Here is a 16,938-nt window from a genome sequence, read left to right on the forward strand (position 1 = left end):
AGGCTTTTCTGAAAATTGAAACTAAACAGTGGATTAAAACTGTCGGATACTCCAGTGAAGGTCGGATACTCCGGTCTGGTTGCTCTAAAGGCTTAATTTTGCCAATTGCCATCTTCTTGATTGCTTCGCTTGTTATTTCTTCATCGCCTAGCATATTAGGATCAACTTGCTCCACTTGGGAGCCATTAGATTCATCAAATGTCATGTCTCTCGCAATTTCAACACAATCAGTGGTTTTGTTGAAAATATGATAGGCGTAGGCATTTGAACCATAACCAAGCATAAAACCTTCATATACTTTTGGAGCAAATTTAGAACTTCTTGCCTTCCTGTTTAAAATAAAGTATTTGCTACCAAAAACTTTAAAGTAAGAAACGTTTGGTTTGTTACCAGTTAGAAGCTCATATGTGGTCTTGTTCAATATCTTGTGTAGATACAACCGGTTGATGGCATGACATGCGGTGTTGATTGCTTCCGCCCAAAATTGATCCGATACCTTGTATTCATCAAGCATTGTTCTTGTGGACTCAATTAGAGTCCTATTTTTCCTCTCGACCACTTCATTTTATTGAGAGGAGTAAGGAGCCGAGAATTCATGCTTGATTCCCTCTTCATCAAGAAACTCTTCAACTTGTATATTCTTGAACTTATTTCCGTTGTCGCTTCTCACTCTCTTGATCTTCACTTCAAACTCATTTTGGGCTCTTCTTACAAACTTCTTAAAAATAGCTTGTGTTTCGCTTTTGTCATGTAAGAAGAATAACCAAGTGAAACGTGAAAAGTCATCAACAATAACTAAACCATATTTGTTACCTCCAATACTTATGTAGGCAATCGGCCCAAATAAGTCCATGTGGAGTAGTTCCAATGGTCTTGTAGTTGTCATCACATTTTGAACGGAATGAGATGCTCCAACTTGCTTTCCCGCTTGACAAGCACTACAAATTCTATTTTTCTCAAAAGAAACATTTGTTAGTCCTAGGATGTGTTCGCCCTTTTGAAGTTTAGACAAATTCCTCATGCCAACATGAGCTAGTCGGCGATGCCAAAGCCAACCCATGCTAGACTTAGCCATCAAGCAAGTTTTAGGCTTCACTTCATCCGTTGAAAAATCAACAAGATAAAGTTTACCCTTCAACTTACCGGTGAAAGCTATTGAGGTGTCTTCCCTTCTAGAGACAATCACACCATCATTGGTAAAAAGACAATTATAACATATCTCATATAATTGAGACATGGATAATAAATTGTAATTAAGAGATTTGACTAACAAGACATTTGAAATAGAATGATCATTTGAGATGGCAATTTTACCTAGCCCCACTACCTCTCCTTTTCCATTATCGCCAAAAATGATGTTTTCATGAGGTCCTTCATTTTCTTCAAAAGAGAAAAACATACTCTTTTCTCCGGTCATGTGATTTGTACATCCACTATCAATGACCCAACTTGATCCACCGGAGGAGTATGCCTACAAAATAAAGTTATTCCTTTATTTTAGTACCCAAATTTGTTTGGATACTTTAGCGTTAGTCACAAGCACTTTTGGCACCCACACATTCCTTTTAACAATTCTATCTCTTGTGCGGGGACTAACATAGAGAGCAACCACTTTACCACGGTGGTCTCTCTTGAGCATATATGAGGCATAAAATGAGCATTGAGGAGCATGATCCTTTGGTTGTCTTGTTTGAGCCGTGTGATCAACTTGCTTGCCTCCTTTGACAAACTTGAGGCATTCCACTCCATTCAATAGCACACGACCATTTGGTTTGCTCGTGTATTGGTCAAATCCAAGACCTCTCTTTAGCTTGTTGTCCTTGGCTTGGATGGTCTTGTAAAGTGCATCTTTTGATTTATAAGTTTTGATGCATCCATATTTGATCAAGGTATTTAGCCTCTCATTCTCCTTTTGTAACACTTGCAAGGATTCAACATTAGTCGTACAAACATTTATATCAAAGTTGAAACAACGAGAACATCCATTGCTAGTAGATGCACTAGATAGTAAATTAGCTTTATTAGAGTTGGATGAGCCTTTCTTAAGGATATCAATTTGTGTTTCAAGAGTTTTATAATTTTTAACTAAACAAGATAATTTATCTTGAAGCAAGAAATTGTTACTTTTAAGGTCGGCAATTGAGGAATTGGCCAAATCATAATCATTTGACAATTTCTCAACTTTCTCCTTCTCTTTTAGAAAAAAGCTCCTCAAGTTCAAGGTTTCTCTCATTTTCAAGGATGAGCAAGTCCTCTTGTCTCTCGAGGTCTCCTCATGACTATCTATTGTATTCATTAGCTCTTTTATTTTAGCCATGACATTTTTATTCAATCCTTTAAACAAGCTATCACAATCACTATCATATTCACTATCGCTATCTAAAATCTTGGATTGAGATTTTACCTTGCGGCTTTTAGCCATGAAGCACTTTGGGGAGTCGTCATCATCATCACTCATTAAGAGTGATTTTCTTGGTGTTGGCTCATGGATGACAATGGTGGTGACTCCTTCATCATTGGAGTCGGAGTCGGAGTTTGAATCCCACTCTTCTCCAATGTGTGCTTAGCCCGAATACTTCTTCTTGTATATCTTGTTTTTGTCTTTCTTGTATGGCTTGATCTTATTGTCTTCTTTATCCTTTCCTTTCTTCTTGTTCGGACAATCGGCTATGAAGTGACCAACTTCGCCACATTCATAGCATGCCCTTCTTGATGTTCTTTTCTTGGCATGTCTCTCTTGTATTTTGAATAGCCTCCCTTTCTCATGAACTTCTTGAATCTTTTCACAAAGAAGGCCATTTCTTCATCTTCGGAGCTTTCCTCCTCACTTGTACTTGATTCTTCACTTGAGGTGAGCTTTTGATCTTCCTTCGGCAACTCAAATCCTGTGTAAACAATCTTCCAAATACTAGGATGAAGAGAGATTAAATGCATTTTTATTTTGTGCCTCCAAGCAGCATAATGTGTACGCCCAGAAGGCACGGAGATATAGTCGCTTGAAGAATTTAAACGATCATAATTGAAAGGAATTTCACTTCACTTCCCTTTACCATTACCGTCATCATTCTTCGATGGATCATCTTTAAAATCCCTCGGACTTTCGGATGTCGACATTATAATTTTCTCCAAACGGTGAAGCCTTGTAGGAGGTTAGGCTCTGATACCAATTGAAAGTGCCTAGAGGGGGGTGAATAGGCTTTTCTGAAAATTGAAACTAAGCAACAGATTAAAACTGTCGGATACTCCGGTGAAGGTCGGATACTCCGGTCTGGTCCAGAGTATCCGGTCTAGTCCAGAGTCTCCGGTCTATACAAGAAATAAAGAACAACTATGAATTAAAGCAAGCAACTAGAATCTAAAAGTGTAGCTATGTCTACTAGTTATCACAGAGCTAAAACACCAATTAATACTAGCAAGATGATCACTAAGGCAACTTATATGTAAATTCACAAATTCACACGATTAAGTAAATTGCACAAATAAGAATGCGAGAGATTTATCCCGGAGTTCGGCCACCTCACAAAGAAGTGCCTACGTCTCCGTTGAGGAGCTCACAAAGAGCCGGGTCTTTTCCAACCCTATCCTCTTCTAGCGACCACAAAGATCAAGCTAGAATTTTCTTACACAATTTGAAGTTGATTACAAACTTCTCGTGGCACTCCACAAAGATTGGGTGCTCTACGGGCGACGCCTTGCCGTCTAGAAGCACAAAGCTTCAAGAGTAAAGATCACAGCGAATGCTCGAGGAAGAACTCAATGCTCAAGTGGCTTAATCTCACTCCAAACCCAAACTCACTAAATTTTGCAAACTTCGCACTAGAGGTGGTTGGAGGGACTTTGAATGCTCTTAAAATACTCAAGGAGTCTAGAGTTCACCAGCAACAGCAAGCCTTTAATGACATGGGGTGTGTGAGTATTTATAGCCCTCTCTCAAAAACTAGCCATTACTGTTCTGTCAGACCTGACCGGAGTATCCGGTGAACACCAGAGTATCCGGCCCCAAATCCAAAAATAGCGTCAGAACGGTCACAGAACGTGTCAGAACTAGCCGTTACAGTTAAGTTACCGGAATCTCCGGTGAACACCGAAGTCTCCGGTCCTGACAGGGCTTTCGAAAAGACTAAGTCCGAAGACTTGCCGGACCCTCCGGCCTCTCCAGGTACCAGAGTATCCAGTGAACACCGGAGACTCCGGTCTTTTTATCAAAAAGAATAAATGCTAACTGAGACACCCCTACCGGGGTCTCTCTCGGAAACTCCAGTTAAAACATTTTCTCCTACCGAAGTATCTGGTGAACACCGGAGACTCCGGTCTTTTTCAATAAAAATAAAGACTTAACCGATTGACCTCTGGCGGAGTCTCCCTCGGAGACTCCGGCCTTAAAACTCACCAACTACCGGAGTATCCGGTGAACACCGGAGACTCCGGTCTTTTTCAACAAAAATAAATCGGAACCGTGCACCCTCTGCCAGAGTTTACCTCGGAGACTCCGGACTAAATACCGAGTACCGGAGTATCCGGTGAACACCGGAGTATCCGGACTCAGTGAACTTTGCAAAAATAACCCGGTGTCCGTGGGTGAGTGTGTCTCTCAACTTGTTGGTTCTAAAAGATATCTTGAGCATTGAGACACTAATCAAGCAATCAAATACAACCCTCTTAATAGAGCGGCTATCCTAGACTCAATTTCAAAAATAAAAGAATTTAAATTCTATTGAGTACTCCTAGTTTCTTCTCCTTTCTTTTCGACGGGCGTCAAACGTCATATGTCTTCTCAAATTAGACTTGGACCTGTTCATGACTTGGATAAACATATTAGATCCTTAATCGTTTTGTCATCAATAAGCCAAAACCCACTTAAGGGGCCTAGATGCACTTTCAATCCCAAAGGCTGGTGAGGGTCACGATTGCCAAGGGTCATGGCAAGGCCCACAGTGGAATAGGTTTCATGCTCCCTCAACCATAAGGAGTACTCGTGGATCACAACCATATCGGGATATCCAACCTTCCGACAAATATAACTCTCTGCGCAATGTGACCTCCGTGGCTTGATCCAAAGCCAGTGGCCACTAGAGAGCAAGAGGACTGGGCTAGGAAAGAGCAGGAAGGGGGCAAGCAGACCTACTGCATGCCTTCCCTCTACAGGTAGGCATCAAACGGCTCTACCCTATCACCGGGACCCCAAGACCGCCGTATCCTGCCCCCCATGTGCGTGTCGCCGCCCAACAACGAGTGGCTCCCTGTTACGGGACATGGGTACAAACCATATCCGCCCGGTTACGGGAGGTGCGCTGGCCGAACAAGTTCTGATTGGTCCTAACCGAGAAGTATGACGGCTCAACCAACCTAGAGGAGTCGTGCAAATCTACACCACTATAGTGCAGGCTATGGGAGGCCATGGGAAGGTCATGGCAAACTACTTCCCTACCGTCTTGACCAGTTCTGCCCGATCTTGGCTGATGAACCTCCTCCACGAGTCGGTTCACTCCTGAAAGAACCTGTGCGACCAATTCATCGCCAACTTCCAAGGGATCTGCGCCTGACCAAGGGTTGAGAACAACCTATATCAGGTCCGGCAGCGATAAGGAGAGTCACTATGAGACTTCATATGACATTTCACCAAACGCTGGAACACCATTCCAAGGATCACGAGAGAGTCTATGATCATAGCATTCAAGCGAGGGGTCAAAGACCAAAAAATGGTTGAGAAGCAGGCCACCTGGGTAATCTGAAGCACAACCGAGCTCTTCAATCTTGCGGACAAGTGCGCATAGGTCGCTGAGGCCCGAGAGCGGTAGATCGATGCCAGTCCACGATCTTCTTGCAACCAGCCCGCCTCTTCCAAAGGAGTCGGCCGAAAGAACAAGAAGAGCAAGCGCAAGGCCAGACCTCCCGTGGTCTTGGAGGTCGAGCAAACTGGCCTAACATGTTGGCGCTTCAAGAAGAAAGACGGGAAAATAGGTCGAGACTACTGACGCCCACGACCTGACCGAGTGCAAGGTTGTTTGAGGCATCATCGACCAGGAGCTCAGGGAGCGCAAGCACAAACACGGCAAGGGCGATGAGGACGGGGCCACCCCCGACCAGTCAGCACTGGGATACTGAAAGTGCATCTAGGCTCCTTGTGAGTTTTGGATAATTGATGATAAATGATTAAGGGACTAATGGTTTTATCAAGTGTATGAACAGATTTTAGTCCCGTGGAAAAAGGATAAAAGAAGTCCATGACCCTCAAAAAGAAAGGAGAAGCGGCATGAAGAAACTCTTAGAATCCAACTAGTTTAATTTGAATTTGAGTTTTAGGAATATCGTACTATTAAGAGGGATGCTTTTTGTAGTTTTGGTAGTGTCTCAGTGCTCAAAGTATTTTATGAAGACCAATTTTTGAGAGACACCATCACTCACGAACACCGAGAACAAATGGTACTTTTTGTTTGGTTCCGGAGTCTCCGGGTTGGTCCGGAAACTCCGGACTCTGTAGGTATTCCGGAGTCTCCGAGTGAGACTCCGTGAAGAACTCTCATTTAGGCTTTATTTCTTTGCCCAGAGTCTCCGGGATAGCCTGGATACTCCGGACAGTGCAAATGTTCTGGAGCCTCCGAGTGAGTCTCCGAGAAGAGCTCTCGGTTTTGATTTATTTTTTAAGCCAGGAGTCTCCAAATTAGTTCGGATACTCAGGTGTTAAAATCCCGGAGTCTCCTAGTGAGACTCCGAGAAAGGCTCTCGTTTAGCTAAGGTTTTTAGCCGGAGTCTCCGAGTTGGTCCGGAGTCTCCGAGGTCTGATGCTTCCGAATCTTCCGGACATCCTCCAAACTAGTGTTCTAGCTGGTTTTTCTCAAAGTGTTACCCGGAGACTCCGAGTCAGTGTAACGGCTAGTTCTGACAGGTTAGGTGCGTGGTTTTCTGTGCTACCCGAAGACTCCGAGTCTGTCTGAATAGCACAGTAACGGCTAGTTTTTGGGGGAAGTATATAAATATCTCTTCACCCCCTCTCATTCAATGCTTGCTAAACCACCAATTCATTTACTCTCTCTAGAGCATTCAATAATCCTCCCAAACCCCTCTAGTGTCCAATCTTTGCTAAGATTTGAGAGTTTGGTTTGGGGAGTGAGATTTAGAGCAAGAGAGCAACCCAAGCCCGAGATGGGGTGACAGTCTTCACTCTGCTACTTGAATTACAGTCATGCACATCAAGTAAAACGGTGATCTACAATAAAAATAAATGGAAGTTAGTTAGTTATCAAGCACATACATATACATTATGCTACAAGTTAGTTAGTTATCAGCACATGAACATAGAAAAATTACAATAATATTTCACCTTTATAGTTCTCTTATCAGTCTGCATGTGCCCAACAAAACTCCAAGGGCATCCCTCACCTTTACAGAACCCTCTAAATCTCGTCTTATCAGATTTCTCAATGCTAAGTTCAAATTCCTCCTTGATAGCAAATTGCCTCACATCCAACCTGAATTCCTTCATGGATGGGTACTCTATTTCAGGATCCATAAAGGAGTGATCCTTGTCATATGCTAAGCACACCTCATCTGATATGTCATCATTAACAGGAATGGCAGCACCTTTCAATATCATGCTCCATACCAGCACTAGGTTGAGCTTTCTTGGCTTGCTTGGCAGCTTCTTGTTCAGCCTTCTTTTCTCTCTCATCCTCATCCCTTAAGCCCAAAATTGCATATAATTGATTATCACTAATCACTTCTACCCTCCGTTCCTCATCTTGGGTCTCTCATATCTGGATGTTATCCCAATCAACATAATGAATAGCTGTTGCAGGTTGCACACTAGAACCAGCCTCAAGCATCAATGGTGATGCCTCAGTAGTACTGCCCAACATCATGACACTGGACTGACTACAAAAAGATCCACTACGTGCGAGCTCCGAATCAAGCCTACTCGAGGTGTTAGAAACAGATTAACAAAAAATCAAATTAGAGTTCCTCTCACATTCGGTTCATGCTACCGGTGCAGTTCAGCTCCTCCCCCCAAGCATCTCAAAGCTAGGGTTTCAGGCTAATCCAATAAGGGGAAACGCTTTAGGACCAAAGCAAACGGGAAAAGAAAATGGATACAGGAGAGAGGAAGGATTCCTAACCTGTAGTTGGCCAGATATGCAGTCGTGGTGGTCGTTGGCCTGGGAAGGGGAGCACTTGGTCGTTGTTCTATTTGTGAGAAGGAGGTGAGAAAGCAAATGACAAAGGAGGAGTTTGTGTGTGAGAGAGAGATAGTGAGAGAGGGGGAAACGATTGGGGATCGATCCAAGGGAGGGCAAATGGGTCATTTCCAGTGCCTGTAGATGGGAAAAGAAAAAGGAAAGGGTTAAAAGAGGAGATAATGACAAAGAAACAATGTGGCAATGAAGAATATAGCAAAAGAGAGTGGATCAGGTTCATAGTGGCAATTTGGCGAAGCCCGTTGTTGAGAAGGGCAAAAACTCAATTTTCTCCACTCCACTCCAACCCATTCGAAGCTATGAGAGGGAGGGGTTGAACAAGCTGAGCAACAAGCACACACCTCCTGGGGTCGCAAGAAGCAGGACGCCCACGCAATACGCCACGTGTGTGAGGTTTGACCACCTATTAGCACCGCCACCACCGTCAAACCACCGCAGGAACCTTGTTGCCGCTTCCCTTCCCAAAAGGAAAAAAGAAAAAAGAATCATCGCCACTCAGTAAGTCAATTTATTTACGATTTTTTATATTTTTAAATCAAAATATTATAAATATATATGTCTGTTTTAAAAAATTACAAATCTAAACTCTTGTCTTCATTGAAAAATTGTACATTTTCGACTCAAACAATTACGTGTGCAATGAGAAATAAAAAACAAATTTCAGATCACTTCCAACGAGCTATAAGAGTTAGCGGGGCCGTCTGCTGATTCGAGTTGGGCTTTGACTAGGCCAGACTCGGCCCGCAACAGAGGAGGATGAGAAGTTCGATTTGGGCTCGAGGCCGCAACATCAGGGTACGGCCGACTTCCCTTCTCCGCCGCCGTCTCCGGACCCCGGCGACGCCTTCTCGCGCTCCTCTCCTCGTCGTCGGTTTCGTCGCGTTAGTCTCCTTCCCCTCTCCTCCTCCTCCTTCGTCCATTCCGCCCGTGCCTCCTCCGTCCACCCCGGCGCCGCCTCCTCCTCAATTTGCGTCGTTGATCCCGCGCGGGCTTGCACCGCCGCGCCATCACCGGTGTGGTGGGAGTAGGGTTCCTAATCAGGTCGAATGAAAGTTTTCTTTGAATAGTTCTCTCTGTTTGCCAGACAAGCTCTGGGGTTTAGCTGCGCCCCTTCCCCTGTTACGCTTTCCTGCGCTAGTTATTCTCGTACATACCTAGCGTGTGGCACGAGTTTGTTGCGCTGGCATGGAATTCAGCTGTTGATGTCTCGGTTCGTTTGGTAGATACCTTGCTTTATCTTATGGTTTGTTGTTGTATCCGCTGCTGCAGGAAGGTGCCATGGCGAGGTTAGTGTCCACCGCCCTCATGAAGGGACTTGTGAGATCGTCCCGAGCGTCCAATGCAGCTGTAAGGCTCTGACATCCGTGTATTCATCCTCTTTAAGTGTTACCGTAACGAGATTGTTTGAAAGTGATTGTGATCTTAGTTTGCCTCTTATTTCCTTCAAGAATACTACTGGTACATCTGGGCTTTTGGAATTTAGAAATTGGAATGAGTAACTGTGTATTCGAAGTCCTGAAGCTCAGCGCACCTACTTCATAGATTAGTTAACTGTAGCAATCGTATATTTGGACACTGTGATGTACTGTTTGCCATTTGTGCTGCCTCTGTGGATACGAATTTGTTATATCTTAACAAATGGTATGGATGCTACAAGGAACTCCTTCAGGGTCTTCATGACACGAACATGCGAGTGTTCGATGTGCCATCTAATGTAAAATGCTGTTTGCAAACATACTAGCGGGGTGTGGTGGCAATCTGTTTAGTTCCAGCATATACACATGTGTTATTAGTGTTTTAAGTTGGTTATGGTGTAATAAATATCATTCTTTGGATGCAGCCTTATAGTTTTCAACACCTGTATTTCTTAACATATTTTTTTTCTGCAGCTAAGTTGAACTTTTATCCCTGTGCTATCTAAGTGTCAAGGTTTCTTTTATAATCCATGTTACAGGCCAAGTTGTACAGTTTTACCTCTGTGTGAATATGTGATATGAGATTGTTCACCTTTCCCATTTAGAAAGAGCATACTGATGTATATCAGTGTATGCTGCATTTGGCTTTCTATTAGTGATTAACTTTTTTATTTTTCATTGCTGCATCCTTGTTTCGCATGATAACTGGAAGAGCAGGCTGTATCACGACCAGCTATCCATCAGTTTATGAACTATTCATCAAGTCTTGGCGGTGCTCCTAATGCCAATGGAGACTCGAGTACAACACAAGTAGCTGCTGATCCTGATACACATCAAGATTTCCAGCCAAGAAGCAAAAGTTCGGACATGCCTTTGCACGACATTGTTGCTCATGTATTTACGACCTACAAATGAGTTTTCACAATATTCAAATTAAAGACTTTTGACGGAACTAGGCATAAATGAAAGCTTATGGTTCCATTTTCTTTCTGACATTTGTCCATTTCAACAATTAATTCTTTGGGCAGGATATCAAGGAGAATCCAGTCTTGATCTATATGAAGGGTAATACTGATTCTCCAAGGTGTGGGTTCAGTGCATTGGCAGTTAAGGTCCTCCAGCAATATGGTAAGTTGGCTCTGAGTACTGTTTTCCTGAAATGCTGGCGCTCCTTAAATTCTTAAGCCATATCTTGTCTGTTACAGGTGTCCATATCATTGCTAGAGATATTCTGGCGGATATCAAACTCAAAGAGAGTGTTAAAGCCCACACGTAAGTGACTTCTTCTACCTTCCATATCATGTGTTTTTGGATGGCAAGTGGTAACAGTAACACACTTATGTTCCAAAAGGGATAAGAACTAGACTGGATTAGATTATCTAACTTTTGCATGGCAAGAGAATTGTATGGATTTTATGGTAAAGGAAATAGTTTTTTAGTTTAACTTCATGACAGAAGAACCAGCTTTCACAAATGATTACTCTAAAATAAAACTTCAAAAGAACAAAATGAGTTTATTATTTTAGAATTATTTCAATTTTCATGTTGACATTTCATTTTTATGAAATTCAGAAATGGATTTTTCCGCACCTTTCAGGTGGTCTCATTTCTCATGCCAGAACCAAGGAATATTTACACTTTCCAATTTCACGATTTATTTTATTTTGTTCATGCAGTAATTGGCCTACATTTCCACAAGTATTTATCAAAGGAGAGTTTGTTGGGGGATCCGATATCATACTAACCATGCACCAGGCAAGTGAGATCATCATGGCTGGTTTTAATAACCAGATAACCTGGCCAGCAATTCAACTGATATTGATTTCTTCTTCACAATTTTATTCAGAAGGGTGAACTTAAGGATCTGCTTGCCGATATCCCACAAAAAGGCAAACAAAATGGTGGCTCATGAACAAGCCACAGTATGCTATTTCTACGACACACACTTCTCAGCCAGTGTTCTTTTTCAGATGATATTTGGCTGACCTCGCATTTTTTTTTTCAGCTTTGGATACGAATTTGTGTTCGTTGTGATCTGGTCGTGCCAATCATATGATGGAAGATCCCTCAGTGGCTCAATTCCAGGAGTATCCCATATTCTCTTCCGTGATAAATAAACGTCACTTCACGACACTCTTCTTTGGTGTGCGCTGTGCAGTCCGCCTTTAGGTTCCTTTTCTTTTGGGCTGAACGAGAGCCGCAGTAGAAAACGAGGCTATGACACCCTTATATGTGCTACTATTCTATTTTTACCAGTTAAATTTGTTTTTGTTCTTAACTGCCTTCCACCAGAAAAACACGTCAGGCTGTGTTGTTGGCTTGTTGCGATACTGAAATAGATCTGCCTGCGTAATAGCTACGTCATCAGAGATGTTCTTAGAAACTGATATTGCATTCATCTAGTACTAGCGTGTGCTCCCACCAGCGTATGACTGATTTTTGTATCTCGATCAAATTTTTGGACCATTGGATGTGGATCCAACCGTTCAGTTTGAGCGTCTCCTTTATAACCTTATGCATCATGATCGTGTGTCCCCTCCCCTCCCCCTTCTCTTTCATTACGCATCATGACCGTGTCCACCATCCCTGACGCACGGAGGCTCGCCGTGCGCCTCCTTTGAATCCGGCGAGGCTACCCCTCCCCTACCTACCTCTTTCGTCTACCGTCATCAGATCTGCTGTCACCGGCCACCATCTCATTAACCACAATATGTACCTGGAGTAATCCCCAAACCCTAACCTCAAATCCCCAACCCTGACCCCTACATCAAGTAAAATGTAGTTCGAATTTATTTGACAGAGGTTTGCAATGTCCCGGTTGACTGAGATGTAGCAAAACTGATGTACCTGTCAGACCTTAGCACATAATCAACCGGTATACATCAATATCAATATATGTACATACGAAAACAGTTCTCAAGTACGTGATCTGATTGTAGACACCACCCCGGTGCTTATCTTTTGCTCCTAGATATCGTGCAGCCATCGTTCACGGAGAGGTCGAAACATTTCAGGTAAGGAAAACGAATGGAAAGAGAAATGCAGAACAATGAAAAGCATCACTGCTATGCTACCACGATAAAATAGACGAAGCTGTCACTTCAGAGGAATCTTTGTCGTAGCATTGTCGTAACACAGACCAAATTATGGAAATTTTAAGCATACAAGATTTGCCGAGACACGTCCGCGTAATGAAAAGCTAAAACATGGCCGTATACCCAAGCCCAAGTTCGCTATTAAACCATTTATCCCTCGAATTTTGGAACACCAACAGGTATTATTTGGACAGCACCACGCTGAATCTTTGTCGTAGCATTGTTCGATTAAGAGGACGAATTGCCGATTCCCAAGTTTTCTGTAAGCCATTTGCAGACTTCGTCCATCTCCTCTGGAACGGTGTAGTGTCCAAGACTTCACGGAGAGTATTACCATGAGAAAACAAGATAGAAAATTGCTATGTAAGTGGGGAATATCTGGTTTTTTTTTGTTGGGGGGGGGGGGTGGGGGGCATCAAACCTGTTGTACGACTTGAAGGCCACCTTGGAAAATCCAGTTGCCTTTAAGGCACCAGCAGATCTCTCCCCATGCTTGTAGAGGACTACATCATCAGCTGCACAGAATGAAAGTTAGAACCTTGCCCACCAAGATGCTTATATCATGCTAAGCATAAAACTATGACAGAAATCCTAGCACGCTGAGTTAATATATAGAGCAGATATGCACCTTTTCCATGACAGAGCAAAAGAGGTATAAATGAAGCCTTCTGTGCAGCCTCTTGTGAGGCTTCAATTTTGTTCTTCAAGATCCTGAGGTGACCACAAAGCATGAAGTGCGTCAGCAAAAAGGCAGCAGTTTCGCTAAAACATATACACATCAAGATCCCAGGACAAACCTGGCACATGGAAGCCAGCCACTAAGGCCAACGGCCAAACTTAGGTTCACGGGATATGGATTGCCATTTCCATATTTTCCATGAGCAAAGCAAGTTGCAGAGTAAAGAGCAGTAGCAGCACCCATACTAAACCCACCAACACCAAGTTTGACTGCAATCATTATTGTAGCAGGACCAAAGGTTATGGAGATAAATACAATATTCACAATAAATAGAAACTTAGCTTCTTTCTGCAAGAAAATGCAAGATATATTATAGAAGTCCATTGGTTTAACAAAGTGTATAGGACAAATTCAAAAGTGCCCATAACACAATAGAGGGGATGTATGATAACAAATGAAATGCAGGCAATCTCATATCTGGTATTTGCTTGACAGATGAGCTCAACGAAATGAATAAACAGCTAAGTTATGCTATCAACAACATATAAAGGAGAAACTCAGGAATCATACTGTCAGCAGGTTCGGTTGACAACAAGTTTGCAACATGTGCTGCTGAGGCATCCAGACCCTCAATGTCATCAGGAGCATCCTCTGAAAGATCAGCAACATCAAACCCTGCATATCCAGAAAGAAGAAAATAAAACAAAATTATTTCTGGGACAACATTCTACACATATGCACAATAACTGTGGAGTGCACAGAAGTACACATGTAAAAGGATTTGATAACGTCCTGGAGCAGGGAGAGATATGTAGATAACACAAAACTTACATGCTGTAGAAGGGAATCCGCCAAACACTGACACAGGTCTTGTAGGCGCGGTTGGGCATATCCATTTTATCTGCAGCAAAGCAAAGATACAGAACGGAAACATTGTACTGCTTTAGCAATAGATGTACCAGGTCAAACCACCACAAGAAGAACTTTAAACATTGTGAGTATTTAACATCTAGATTCTAACTTACATTTGGAAGGGGAAGAGTTTCCAATAGTTGAGACCAGCTGCAATAATAACATAGAATCCATCATTTATGACAATAACTTCCAATTCTTTCGTACTAGTTATAACGCCTTATATAGTTTCTTAGCATACAAAATTATCCTTTTCAGAGGTAATAATCCAGCATCTTTATGTGCAAAGAAATGCATGTGGCGAGATGCCCATTAACGGTCAACAAATAACAATGGCAGCTATGTCATTTTATAAACCATAATTCAGCTCAGATGTCACTCCAATGAACAATAAAAATGGTGCAATGAATCATTATCAGTATTTAGTATGTACACAATCAGATGACTCCTGCATTCAGTGTAGCAACAGGAAATCGATGTCAATAAAGTGCTATTGTAATCAATATACTGAGACCTGAGACAGTACCACAATCTACAGTTAGTTGATAGCATACAAAGTTGGCTATAGCTCATTACTTCGTCTACTCTAGGCATACTGCAAGCACATCAATCACAACGAAACGCAAGGAAGTGGTACGGGAACTCGGAAGGCAAGCAGGATTCTATACCTGGCTCCGTTGTCCCCGAGGCCGTGGAGCCAGACGATGGTGGCCTTGTGCGTGCCCTTGGGCCTCACCACATGCGTCCTCCCGTACTCGAACGGTCTCTTCGCACCTGCATCCAATTCCCTTCCACTCAACCTCATCCCAAGTTCCCAACACCATCAAACTAAAACCGTGCACAAATCATCGGCGACCACCAATCAAAATATAATGTACCGGACGCGACAGAGCTGCTGCCGCCGAAGCTCATCCCGCGAACAATTGCCGCCGCGGCGGCGCCTCGCCCCCTCCTCGCGACGACGCCCGCCAACGCTGCAACCCAACAACGATGATGACAGCAACCAACCAACACCAGCAGAGCAAATAAAGGCGACGCGGTGCGCGCGTGCGTACGAGGGAGCTTGGGGATTGGGAAAAGGCGGATTTGGGCGGCGGAAGGGGGCCTCCTTTTGTGGGAGGGGGCAGCCTGGTGGGTGCGGGAATCTAGCAGAGATCGTAGCGCGGGAGGGCGCCACCACTGCGCCACGCCACATGAGCTGGCGGTGGCAGGCACGCCCCGCAGATGGAACAGTGCCTAGCTGCACGCCTGCACGGATTCGGAAAAAGCGGACGCCGATTGTGTGTGTTGGGGGGGGGGGGGGGGGGGATTCGCGCACCTGCCGGCGGTTCTCGGGGGCGGAGCCGAGGAGGAGGAAGAGCTCGTCGTCGCGGGGCGCCGGCCGAAGCGAGATCGTCTCGTGCAGTCGTGCTCTCGTTCGTTGTCCGGATCCTTCTGCGCTTGGGGATTGGTCGGTTTTGTTGTGCGGCGGGCGGTTCGGTACCCGCCGCGCCGGCCATAGGCTATTGGGGGCCCGAAATCGGGGCCCATTGGACAAACCGAGGGTACATTTGGCTTTTAAATAAGGGTGGCAACAGTCAGGTTAGGTTGAGTATTGTCGGTTTTAGATCTAACGGAAACGGTTTTAGCATAGAAACCGTTTCTAAAGGGCTATTAGACAATTTCTAAAGGATTTCTATTAGGGATTAAATAATTTTTGTAAAGAGATTTTTTTTCTTTCAACATTTTAATGGTTTTTCTTTACATTTTTCGTCACGACAGAATTCTCAAAATCATTCCCTTTAGAACAGGATTCACTCTTTTTTCCTTCACAAATCCCTTCGAAATGAAGCTGTCTAAGACTATCTCCAAGGGTTTCACTTCGGGATCCAGATTCCCTTCACGACGGAATTTTCGTTCCTTTCAGCGCTCCAACGGTTTTCCTTCACGGTTTCCGTCACGAAGAGATTGCCAAGCTCATTCCCTTTAGGAAAGGATTCTCTCTCCTTTTCCTTCACGGATTCTTTCAAAGGGAAACTGTTGGAGACGAGAGAAAATAAAGAGAATGTGAACAGGGAGGGGAATCAGGAAAGGAACGAAATGAAGAAAATATGGTTGAAGATCTCTTCATGACGAAAACCGTGAAGGAAAACTGTTAGAACGCTGAAAGGAACGAAAATCCCTTCATAAAGAGATTCTGAGTCTTGATGGGAAACCGTTGGAGATGATCTTAGATTGAGATATTGAACCAAGTCAGATTTAGATTTGGGTTGTACTTTACATCAGTTGGTGTCCAAATATCCCAAGGTCCATTAACCTTTTCAAACACGACCCAACCCTAATGATCTTACTCCGTCAATCCACCACACGCCAAGTTTTAAGTGAGCATCTTCAGCAGACCATGTAATACATCATCCATCCCATTCGGTAGCCAAATGGAGCAAATTTGGCCTCTAGCCGTGCCTCTATCGCTCACGCCATTTTAACGGGTGTGCTATCTCGCTCCCCCCGCATGCTAGATCTGATGCCTCTCTCCCTCACATCATCCTCCAACTGTCTGTTCGCCTCCTGTGCACTCTTGTCATGATTCGGCCTCTGCGGACGACAACGACGACGAATCCAACAACATTTCAGGACAGAGTTATGACAACTCATTATGATGTGGT

At 43.7% G+C, this 16,938-nt stretch overlaps 2 protein-coding genes across 5 annotated transcripts; one reads left to right on the forward strand and one right to left on the reverse strand.

Annotated features, from left to right (window-relative positions):
• The first annotated feature begins 8,911 nt into the window (after nt 1-8,911).
• Nucleotides 8,912-11,990, forward strand: LOC133897504 (monothiol glutaredoxin-S4, mitochondrial-like). Of its 4 annotated transcripts, none has more exons than XM_062338264.1 (8): nt 8,912-8,987; nt 9,462-9,539; nt 10,325-10,501; nt 10,636-10,735; nt 10,813-10,879; nt 11,284-11,362; nt 11,454-11,529; nt 11,613-11,990. In XM_062338264.1, the coding sequence occupies exons 1-7, from the start codon at nt 8,949-8,951 to the stop codon at nt 11,517-11,519; spliced, it is 606 nt and encodes a 201-aa protein (XP_062194248.1). In that variant the 5' UTR covers nt 8,912-8,948; the 3' UTR covers nt 11,520-11,529; nt 11,613-11,990. The 4 variants fall into 4 exon arrangements, with proteins under 4 accessions (XP_062194248.1, XP_062194253.1, XP_062194269.1 ...); XM_062338269.1 differs by having other exon boundaries at nt 8,943-9,073; XM_062338285.1 differs by lacking the exon at nt 8,912-8,987 and adding an exon at nt 9,077-9,205.
• A 661-nt stretch (nt 11,991-12,651) lies between these two features.
• LOC133897499 (uncharacterized) lies at nt 12,652-15,795 on the reverse strand. The gene is made up of 10 exons (XM_062338250.1): nt 15,612-15,795; nt 15,172-15,267; nt 14,962-15,067; nt 14,407-14,443; nt 14,213-14,282; nt 13,952-14,056; nt 13,500-13,650; nt 13,331-13,413; nt 13,124-13,217; nt 12,652-13,018 (listed from the first exon to the last, which is right to left on the reverse strand). The coding sequence occupies exons 1-10, from the start codon at nt 15,790-15,792 to the stop codon at nt 12,931-12,933; spliced, it is 1,011 nt and encodes a 336-aa protein (XP_062194234.1). The 5' UTR covers nt 15,793-15,795; the 3' UTR covers nt 12,652-12,930.
• Nucleotides 15,796-16,938: the final 1,143 nt, after the last annotated feature.

This window comes from Phragmites australis, chromosome 2 (genome assembly GCF_958298935.1).
Source record: "Phragmites australis chromosome 2, lpPhrAust1.1, whole genome shotgun sequence".
Classification (NCBI taxonomy): Eukaryota; Viridiplantae; Streptophyta; class Magnoliopsida; order Poales; family Poaceae; genus Phragmites; species Phragmites australis.

What these genes read in the sequence shown, in the direction of transcription:
- LOC133897499 (XM_062338250.1), bottom strand. Translation starts at nt 15,792, where the DNA reads ATGGCCGGCGCGGCGGGTACCGAACCGCCCGCCGCACAACAAAACCGA. An exon ending in AAACTCTTCCCCTTCCAAAT is followed by an intron (nt 14,283 to 14,406) that starts GTAAGTTAGAAT and finishes GCTTTGCTGCAG; the next exon opens with ATAAAATGGATATGCCCAAC. An exon ending in GGCTGGCTTCCATGTGCCAG is followed by an intron (nt 13,414 to 13,499) that starts GTTTGTCCTGGG and finishes TGGTCACCTCAG; the next exon opens with GATCTTGAAGAACAAAATTG.
- LOC133897504 (XM_062338264.1), top strand. Translation starts at nt 8,949, where the DNA reads ATGAGAAGTTCGATTTGGGCTCGAGGCCGCAACATCAGG. An exon ending in CTCGAGGCCGCAACATCAGG is followed by an intron (nt 8,988 to 9,461) that starts GTACGGCCGACT and finishes CCGCTGCTGCAG; the next exon opens with GAAGGTGCCATGGCGAGGTT. An exon ending in CCCGAGCGTCCAATGCAGCT is followed by an intron (nt 9,540 to 10,324) that starts GTAAGGCTCTGA and finishes CTGGAAGAGCAG; the next exon opens with GCTGTATCACGACCAGCTAT.